The sequence below is a fragment of the Topomyia yanbarensis genome, chromosome 2 (assembly GCF_030247195.1).
Source record: "Topomyia yanbarensis strain Yona2022 chromosome 2, ASM3024719v1, whole genome shotgun sequence".
NCBI classification, from domain to species: Eukaryota; Metazoa; Arthropoda; class Insecta; order Diptera; family Culicidae; genus Topomyia; species Topomyia yanbarensis.
Genome location: NC_080671.1, coordinates 204,029,216 through 204,040,120, shown reverse-complemented (window position 1 = coordinate 204,040,120; position 10,905 = coordinate 204,029,216). Strand labels below are relative to the sequence as shown.

The following is a 10,905-nucleotide window of genomic DNA, read 5'->3' as shown; positions in this document are numbered from 1 at the left end:
GACAAGTTCGGGGTACAGCCAGAGAAGATGCTGTGCCACAACAGTGTGTGTGTCACTTATAAGTGAATGAATCCAATTAGCAGAACGTAGAACGCTTGCAAATCTTCTCTTACGAAATAAAACGACACTGGAGGTTGCAATGATGTGCGCAAGGATTATTTGGAAATACTCATATCAATAAATAATCCTGTAGCATAAAATACTCTTATTTATAGTACTACGCTTTCGAACTTTCTTCCCCTCACTACATGATGAAACAATAAAAAGCACATATTTGCATCATACATACTCACACTTTATTAATCACACATGTAACGAGATAGAATATCCCAGTCGGTATCACACTGACAGCATTGCTTACTGCGCCATCTCTCCGTCAGCGGGAAAGCTGCGGCTCACGGAAAAGTTTAACTTAACACGTAAGGCTCCACCTCACCCTCCTTTGCCTTTTCCACCCGATGAACCACCAAGAGAATAACTCCAACGAGGATCTAAACGATCACGTAGGGTAGACTTGCCAGACAGAGTGAGGGAGATGGGCAACTCTTTTGTGTTTCGGAAATCACGCCACTATACCAAAAAGGTATTTGTTCTCACTTTAAAAGAGATTGCTGAAGCCATCAGTTGGGGATAAGTGCGAAACGTGTGACCAAAAGATATCAGATTGAAAGTTGAAGAAAGTTCACACGAGAAGATTTGAAGCAAATATTTAATTAAAAACTGAAGCGAATACTAGTTAGAAGACTAAGAAGGCAGCATATTTAGTGTACAGATGCTGTAGGTAGATCGTAAGTAGACGACAAAAGCCACCACGTGCTGTAGGTATAACCCAGTGATCTTTTCTAGGCCCTCTTGATCAAAAAGGCTGAAATAGTATGTTTAAAACCCCTACCGATTGATCACTGAGCAACCCTAGTGATACAAATCAGGTAAAATTGTAAATGTCGCGAAATGAGACTTCTGTTAATGATAACCGTTGAACAGGTAGGCAACCCGCTCAACGTGGGTTTTTCTCTGGGAGCACCACCCAGCCAACTTCAGCCTGGGCAGATCGGAAAACCCGCCAGCCAGCCAATCACCGCCTAGCAGCAATTACGCGCCGATCCAACGTCTCCAAATTCACCATCCTGTGACGTTAAGACGGTACCTCGCCCGGTAGCATTCCGTCGGGCGTATACGACGGAGAACAGTCCGACAAATTCTCGTGCTCATTGCCATCCCACGGGCACCCTCGTCGTCCAGGTAAATCGTCAACCGCTAGGCAGAACTGGGCGATATGTTGCACGCGCATGGTCGTGCGTGGAGTCACTAAGCGAGCAGTAAGTACGACCGAAATTGCATCGTCAGCGTGAGAAGGAAACGATCGTCATCGAACTGGATCTTATCAGGTCAGGTTTAGAAGCTAAGAGAGACAGACCAAGATTGTACCTATATCTAAGCGTCCCGGGACTAGAAAACGCATCCATAGGAAAATAGAAATGTTATACCGCTCTATAGTGTCTCTCTATCTCCCTGAGGGTTTATGACCATCTCGATTAAAGTGCGCGGTTCGTTCGTTTTACTTTTTTATTGTTAGATTTTTACGCGAAAGATTTTCTCAAGGAACTTATTCGGTTTGGCTATTGTTTTGGGGTCTCGTCGGTGGATTAGCTGAATAAGAACGGTGTTTGAGCCACTTTAACATACCCGCCTTGTGGATAGAGTCTCTGGCCGGACTATCGTCATGCGTCGGCAGCCTTCCTAACGGAAGTGGCGCTTAAGTTGTCGACTGTTGTGTGCACAAGTAATCCGTTACACACATATATCTAATTTTTAATAAAGATAAATATTTTATTAAAGTGGAGAGAAAATAAATTAAAGAGGGTGTCGATCTTACCCCTATAGGGTGTCGGTTTTACCCGCAGTGCCTACAAAAAGTCACTTTGTTGTCCAAGTTTTACAATCAATAATTTTTAATGAAATTAATTTTTCGAAGCGCTGAAAAAAATAAGTCTTGTTAAGAATTTTCTGAAGAAGAATTGTGCATTAAAATTATAATTTTATTGGTTTTGTGGCAACTTAGAAAAAGTGTTAAGCTTAAGGTGTCGGTTTTAACCATAATTCCCCTACATACAGAACATTTTTTCACTAGAAGGTGTTCATTTTACCACCAGCACATGTTCATTTTACCCACACGCTATAAACATGTCTGTTTTTTGGACATGTTTTGAAATCAAGAATAATGTTTGAAAACTTGTGTTTATGTCGAAGTATTTTCACGAAGTATGTACAAAACATGTTTAACAAGAAACGTATAAGGTAATTGTAGTATCTCAATCACTTATTAGTTAGAAAATAATTACTTTGTTTAACGTGTTCATTTTACCACCAGTTCCCCTATAGCTCATTCCCTATTAGAAAATGCTTTCAGGGCGGCCCTTTTCGAGAGTTTAAATATCTAAGATGTGTTCGAAATACAGCACATTTCGTTATCTTCAGTTTTTTCATTATTGATGGTGTTTGATTACCAAAGATGGATGAATATTTCACAAGAAAGAGAAGGCGAAACCAACTTAAAAATTAACATGTTTTGGTACTTCACCATCATCCAAATTAGTTTCCTTTTTTAGGCAGTGTTTATTATTTTTGATAAGTGGAGTTTGATATGGAATAAAAGTTTCATAAACGAAAAGAAGACAAAGGTTTTGACATTTTCACATAACCATATTTGTACTTTATCAAAGTGCATCTTTCTCATTACTTTGCTTAGACATACAGATTTGGAAAAGTCTTACGGAAGTACGGACTGTTGCAATTGCGAACACAAGAACGAACGTCTTGCAGCATTGTTTGGACTGCTTCGTCGCTGTGTGGATTCACATTGGTAATTTTATCGAGTGATGCTAAGAAAACCTTAATTCCTTCCTCGTCGTTGTCAGCTTGTAATTGAGTGTAATGGCCTTCGCATTCATCATACAGCCTTTGAGCCAACTAGAAATTTACATTGAAACGTGAGTAATTTATTAGTAAACATTAACGGAAATTGATTTCACCTCAACAACATCGTCAGGAAAATTTGCCAGCCTGGCAACTTGTATTCCGAAACTTTTCTGCATGACACCTGGTTTGACGTGGTACAGCAAAGTGAAATTCTCCTTATCGGCGATGGCTTCCATGTGGCAGCTATACACGGTTTTTATGGTCTCAGCCATTTCGGCGATTTCATGGAAATGAGTAGCAAAAAGAGTGAAGCATTTTTTTTCTTTTGCAAGATATTCTGCAATGGACCAAGCAATTCCACAACCCTCATAAGTTGAAGTGCCACGACCGAGCTCATCAATAATGACTAATGATTTATCTGTGGCGGTACGTATAATACCAGCAGTTTCTACCATTTCAACCATAAAAGTGCTGAGACCCTTGCTTAAGTTGTCATTTGCGCCAATTCTGCCAAGAATCGAATCAACAAGCGTGATATCGGCTTCAGCGCATGGTACAAAGGCTCCCATGTGAGCCATAAAAACAGCAACTCCAACGGAACGAATAAAGGTACTTTTTCCGCCCATATTCGGGCCAGTGATAATATACATTGTGGTTTTATCTTTTTGAAACTCGGCGTCATTTGCTATGTAGCTCACATCTTCCTGTAGTTCTAAACAAGGGTGACGCAAGCTTACCAATTTCAGCGAGCCTTCTCCTTCTGGATGCATTCTCGGACGCACATATGGCTCCGGTGCACTTGTTGCGGCTACCGCAAAACTTAAGAAGCAGTCAAGTTGTGCTATCTGGTTGTTCAATATCGTCCATGGCTCGACATAACCGATGGCAATTCGTATGACCTCATCAACAATAGACTTTTGCTGCTCTTCGTACGATTCTTTCGAGCTGGCAAAAGCCGCATTGAAGTCAGTAAGTTTTTCATTCGTGAATCTAACACCACCTTTGATTGCATCCAGTATCTAGATTTCAAATAAAAATATATTACTCAGGTCACGTGGTTTAACCTAATTAAACAAATTTACCTGGAATTTTGTACTTTTGCGTATGAGAGTTTCATCCTTAAGCGAAATGCGAAAATGGAAACCGTGATGACCGACGAAATCCAATTTTATTGAATTGCCCTCCAAACCAAGCTCACTAGCTACCTTTGAGAGTAGTCGTTTCATCTTGCCTTGGATTTCGTCCATTTGTTCTTTGAGCTCTTTTAGCTGATCATCAAACGTGTGTTTCACCAAATATTCTCCACGTTCAACCGCTTCCAGATCCAAAATTTGTTCTACCATTGCCTTGAACAATTTAAGATCTCCCAGTGTGTCCTTCATCGGAATAAGAATAATACTTCTGACTGCAGTATTTTCCACTGTTTCCAGAAGTTGCAAAATTTTTGGAGTTCGCAAAACGACCTGGTACAGTCGGAAAATGTCTTGCAGTGATGATTTCTTTTTCAGTAGCCTCCTAACTACTAGAAGTATATCCGGAAGTCGCTTCATGTGCAGATCGTGCAGTTCCGCCCGAACTACAGCACTATCCACGAGACACTCGACAATGTCATGGCGATCCTTGATCATGTCGTAGCCACGTAACGGTTGCTTTATCCATTGAGCCATCAGCCGATGACCTTGAGGTGTCCGACAACGATCGAGTACTCCCAGTACGCTGTGCCATTTGAAAGCGGCCGAAGTCATGCTGACGCCTGGTTTAGGGAAAAGATTCAACGCGGTAACAGCTGCGGCATCCATATGCACAAATCTGGAAGATAGTCATTACAGTTATTTTAGTGATTGTTATCCTGAATTTGTTCTGAAATTATAAGAATATAATTCGACGTGAACATTTCAAATAAGCACATAAACAATACGTAAACCAACCCGGTTAATACTTACTTCAAACAAACTAACTTAGCTTTATACACACCTTAAATAAGCCGATTCTGATACCTGACAGTTCACGAAATACCGCGGTGCTACAGTGATTTTGTACTTGTCAAGTGACTCAATATAGATTGTAGATCTCGCCACAAGACAATTTTTGAAGAATGTTGTATACCCTCAAAATCTTGATTTATGGCAAAAAAAACTATTTTTCGATACTTTCGGCATTACAAAATTTTCTACGCGGTCATTTTTCAAACAAATTTAAATTTTGAGTGCTCTGGAAAGAAGAAGAAATGACCTTTCCAACGGTATGCTATGTTATGTTCTTTTGTCAAAGATACTTTGTGGTTTTGGGTCAACAAACATGAAAACAACCATAATTTTGCGATTTTCCCATGAAATTCATGAAAATTATGTTCTTTTGTCAAAGATACTTTGTGGTTTTGGGTCAACAAACATAAAAACAACCATAATTTTGCGATTTTCCCATGAAATTTATGAAAATTACTTAACATTCTTCCAAAGATGCGTCTTTGTTTTGACAAAATATTAGAAAGAGCATTAAATTTCGCATCCAAATACCTATTTCAAAATCAGTCAAAAAATGGCAGTTATTAATTTTTGAGGTATTGCCTCGCACTATAACATGCTATAATTACTATTTCGGTATGTTTTCCAATTTCAAGCTCAAAGTTCACACACATATTTTTGAATGTACACTCAGGTTTTTTTTACGCGGGGGATACGAGCCGCGTAAATGAAAACCGCGTAAATTTCAAAATCCGCGTAAATGAAAACCGCGTAAATTTCAAAATCCGCGTAAATGAAAACCACGTAAATTTCAAAATCCGCGTAAATGAAAACCGCGTAAATTTCAAAATCCGCGTAAATGAAAACCGCGTAAATTTCAAAATCCGCGTAAAAAAAAACCGCGTAAAAAATACCGCGCAAAAAACCGCGTAAAAAAACTTGAGTGTATACGTAAACGAGCCAAAAAAATATCTATTTTTTGGAAATTTTATACGAGACTGTCTCCTTAAAAGTTCATGCGAGCAAGTTTCTAATTTGAACAAAAAAATTAATATCTCTGCCATTTTCCGACCGATTTTGATCATAAATAGGTCGAGGGATGCGAATTCGAAATGTTCTCCCTAAATTCCTATTTAAACAAAGACGCTTAGTAATAAAAATGCAGAGCAATTTTTATATTTTTAAAGAAAAAAAACGCAAAATAATGGTTACTTTCATATTATAGTCCCAAAACCGCATAATACTTTTAAAAAAAATCCTAACATAGCATATCGTTGGAAAGGTAATTTCTTCTTCTTTCTAATACACGTAGCAAATTTAAAATCCGTTGAAAAATGACCTAGCAGAATTTTTTTTCGTGCCAAAAATCCTGATTTTTTGGGCGTGGCGTAGTTGGTAAATCAATTACCTTGTACGCAGCGCACCTGGGTTTGAGTCCCAACCCCGCATAGGGTTAGAAATTTTTAATGAGAGATTTTTCTAACCCGAAGATGCAAATGACATTAAGGTTAAAACCTCTATAATCGAAATAAAAAAAGATTTTTAGGGTACATTAAATTGATCAAACGTGGTTTTGTGTTGTATTTGACGAAATCTACAACCTTTAACAGACCAATTTAAAAGTACATCCATTTTTTATTATTTTGTAGCACCGTGTAATAGATTATCGAAAAGGCACATAAGCAAAATAACTTGCTTTGTTTGTGTTACACCTTTCAGTTTCCCTCAAAAATTAATATACTTCAAACAACAAAACATAAAAAATGTTTAAATGGACTTTTTGCAAAAGACTACACTTGAAAAGGTTCACCGCGAAAGGGATCAAAATAAACGATTGTATACTATTCCCCCGAAAATCATTCCCCAGAAAGCCATTCCCCAGAATTCCACTCCCCAGAATATCATCCCCCAGAATATACTATTCCCCAGAAAGTCATTTCCCAGAATGTACCATTCTCCAGAATTCCATACTCCAGAATGCACCATCTCCCAGAAAGTCATTCCCCAGAAAGGTTTAATTTTTTTATAGATTTGATCTTTTCAAACGTACTACTCGTTCCCATTTCCATCGAACGACATTCTTCGATTCGGTCACATTTGAAATGATTTGCATTGTGTTGAAACCGGAAGTTAGGATGACATTATTCATTCCGAATTTAAATAAAGAATAACTAACTTTCCCGAAAAATCATTCCACAGAAGCTAAAATACCAAAGCGTTATCCCCAGAAAGAACTATTCTCCAGAAAACCATATCCAGAATGAACCAATGCTCATAAGTTCATTCCACAGATATAACCATTTCCGAGACATTTTTTTTTTGAAGTGGGAAATTTTTTTGATGGTAATCAAAACATTTTTTCATTATGTTGACCATATTGCCAATAGCAATATTTTTACTTTTCTTTTAATAATATAAACATACATACATACAAATTCAGTACAGGCGTGTTTTTCAGTGCCATTTAACAACAACCATAGAAAGAGGTAGCCCCCTTCCTAGGATCCAAAAGAATGTAACAGTGTTATGTAAGTAAGGTTGTGTGGCGAAACAAAAACTTTGTACATAACCTAAGTCAAGGAGCTGATGCATGATGCACGATGTTAAGCTGGTACGGATAAGCCGTCGAAAGCGGCGGCTCCTCGCAAAAATATCGTAGCGCCAATTCGGCCAAAACACTAGCTACACCTTTTATACACGGTTCCAACCACTCATTTACAAATTAGTCAACCCTCAGGCCCAGGAGTAATTGGTATATCCCCCGTATACTTGCACATATGTCAGTGGCGCCATAATCGCAAATGCGAAAACAGTCCCAACTAATAATATATTCAATTCAAAATGATCGCTAACATTGACGAATAATTGTTGTCGAGTATTATGTCTGTAACTCTGTGCTATAAGTACCATTTGGCGTAAGGTATGAAAATACTTTCGAATGTATTTATTTCAACCTATTTGAGTAAACCGAGCAATCGGGTGAATCGTACATTTGCATACGAAACATTCCCAATACAAAAGAAAGATAAATGCTCTAAAAACCCACGAAACCATTTGTCAAAATATGCATTCATTTCGATCTTAATATGGATTCAACCAAAGCTCCAAAGAAGGAATCAACATATATGTTTGAATAAACCGGGCAGACGAAAAGATCACAAGTATGCGTGCAAGAGTTGCTTGGCGTACAACTTCAAAGAACTGCTCATGTTTGAAAGAAGGAACCAAGTCCTATGTTTGAGTAAACCGGTTATACGAGAGGATAACAGGTTTGCTTGCGAGAGGCCGCCGCTTTCGAACGGCACATCCTCAGCAGCTTAACACCGCATAAGTTTCTTTAATTAGGTATGCGTAAACCTTTGGCTTAAGCACAAATAATAAATAAAAACCATAACTTTTCTGGGGAATGGGGCATTCTGGGGAATGGGGCATTCTGGGGAATGACTTTCTGGGGAATGGGGCATTCTGGATAATGGTTTTCTAGGGATTGGTACATTCTGGGAAATGTCTTTCTGGGTAATGGTACATTCTGGGCAAAGGAATTCTGGGGAATGACTTTCTGGGAAATGGCCTTTGGGGGAATGGTATACAACCAAAATAAACGTCACACATTTGCTGTAAACGAAAGGGTTTTCTCGTACGGACTATAAGTTAATGTCTCGCCGTAAAGGGTTTATAAGAGAGGGCACAAAACCAGTGTAATGTTTCAGAAGGTACCAAAAACATTTATCAGCAAAAATTGTTTAAAATAGAGATGCACCGAATAGTACTATTCGGCTTTCAGCCGAATACCGAATATTTAATATTTAATTATTCGGCGTACCGTATATTCGGCTTAAGTTAAAATCGGTCGGTATTCGGCCCGAATATTCGGTCGACCGAATATTCGGTGCATCTCTATTTGTATATACCTATGTATTTTCTTTTATTTTGTTTCTTTTAAATATTTCATGAATATTAGACCATTACTTATCATATTCGGCCGAAAGTCGGTTTTTATTATTCGGCGTACCGTATATTCGGTTTAAATCAAAATCGGCTGGTAGTCGGCCCGAATATTCGGTAGACGGAATATTCGGTGCATCTCTAGTTTAAAATGCAATTTTATGAATATATCTGGTATATTATTCACAAAATATGACTAGTTTAACACGACATAACGTTATTTGATCCTTCTATAAAGCTTCTGTCATAGGAATATAACATGCAAGCTATTTTTTCCAAAGTAATTTTCTCAACATCAGCTTATTGTATTTGACGTCGAATTGTCTTCTGGTATAGAATAGGTGCTTATTAGGTACATTATCTTAAAGCCACTGTAATATTTTTTGATTGTTCAGAAAACAAGCTAGCCTGTGGACCTACCTGTTGAGATTCAGCATTTTAATTTGATATTGACCGTGGTTAGAGGAATCGTTCACAATTTCTAAATAACGTATCGCTACACCTAGTGCAGCTAGTGCTATTGTGTTAGAAGTTTCCGGCATGGTATTGGCACTTTCTCGTTGACCTTTAGAGAATCGGAGCAGTTTGTTCAAATCTTGTATGACGTCATTTTTTTCTAGAGAAAAGTCTTGTTTCTTCTTGAAGGTCACTACGACATTATTTCTTTTTAATAGATTTATAATGCGTTCATACTGAAATGGTAAAAAGAGAACTTTTAAAGTACGTCAATGGACAAATACCTGTAATTACTTACCTCAGCATCCCCTGAGGGCAAAATGCACTCTTTTGGACCCAGAATAACAACCAAAGCCTCAAGCTCCGAGTAAAAATCGTTGTCAACAATCTCAGATACCGAAAAAATCCGTTCGTTCATTTCAACACAAGATATTCCAATAACTTTCTGCTTGGCTTGCTGTTTCACGTGTAGCGCAATCAACGCAGAGCCTGCAACCATGTCATTGTTGGAAAATAGCAGATCTTCAAATTGAGTCAAGTTTCCTGGCGATCCTTTGAACTCTAATACCCATTCGTTAGACGTCTTCGTGGGCCCCTTATTCGTGTAGACCTCTACCCGATAGTTGCGTATAAGTAAAAGATCTCGAACAAAGCCTTCAAAATTATTTTTGCTCAGCACGACGTACGGTAGCTCTGAATCTAAACCAGCCGGGGCCATGATTTTGACTACGTTCGTTGATTTGAATACACTTTTTGCGACAAACTCTGCATCGGGACCGTGGGAGCTGTAGTAGTCTGATCGATCGAAGAAGCGTATCGTAGTTGAAGGTTTCTGAAATAAAAGGTAAGCATAATCCGTTATTTATATTGTTTATTCAAATATTTAATCCTATCCCCGGTGAGAGTCGCAAGCTTGAGTTACCCTCGCGCGCGTTTGCTCTAGCTTTTTTTGGATTTCTTCGCGTAAATTGCATACTGTTGTTGCCGAATATAGGTACAACTGTCGTACCACAGTTGACCCAGCAATCATTCGATAGTGTGTGAGTCAAGAAAACGGTGATCAAAACAAAATACGTGCAATTCGTTTCCATCAACTATTTGCGCTCTTAACCTAGGTTATTGAGCTGCTTGGAGCAGCAGGAGTGTTTTGTTGACCGGCATGGCGAACTCCACGAAAGCTAAGCCACCGGATATTGAAAGCAATAAGGAAAATGATCCTGATCTTGAGGGCCAAGAAAAGGCACATTATAAGGTCAACAAAAATCGACGTACGATACCATCGTTTATGGACACAAAATATGCACGGTGATGTAGTGTTTTTGTTACTGCAAGGAACCGAGGAAAAACCACTGCCAAGGAAACCATTAGTGATTGAGACATCAATTGAATTAGCTGCAGGTGGGCCAATCGATGGTGCAATATCAGAGGCACGAGGAGCCAGATATACTTTGCAAGTTCGCAGCCAAAGCCAGGTCGATAAACTACTCACAATGAAAAACCTAATCGACGACACACCGGTCGAAATAAAGTACCATCCTACACGCAATGTGTGCCGATGCGTGGTCACATGCTGGGATATGGTCGATACTGATACCAAAGACATTGAGCAGTACCTACAAAA

At 38.7% G+C, this 10,905-nt stretch overlaps 1 protein-coding gene across 1 annotated transcript in view; it reads right to left on the bottom strand.

Annotated features, from left to right (window-relative positions):
* Nucleotides 1-1,834: 1,834 nt before the first annotated feature.
* The window catches only part of LOC131682745 (DNA mismatch repair protein spellchecker 1), a 67,088-nt gene continuing 58,017 nt past the window's right edge, over nt 1,835-10,905 (bottom strand). Inside the window, exons 3-7 of the mRNA XM_058964463.1 lie at nt 9,583-10,116; nt 9,249-9,520; nt 4,002-4,728; nt 3,033-3,938; nt 1,835-2,970 (exon numbers count right to left, since the gene is read on the bottom strand). Of these exons, the coding sequence (XP_058820446.1) occupies nt 2,746-2,970; nt 3,033-3,938; nt 4,002-4,728; nt 9,249-9,520; nt 9,583-10,116 (2,664 nt within the window). The 3' untranslated portion in view covers nt 1,835-2,745. The remainder of the gene's footprint in view (nt 2,971-3,032; nt 3,939-4,001; nt 4,729-9,248; nt 9,521-9,582; nt 10,117-10,905) is intronic.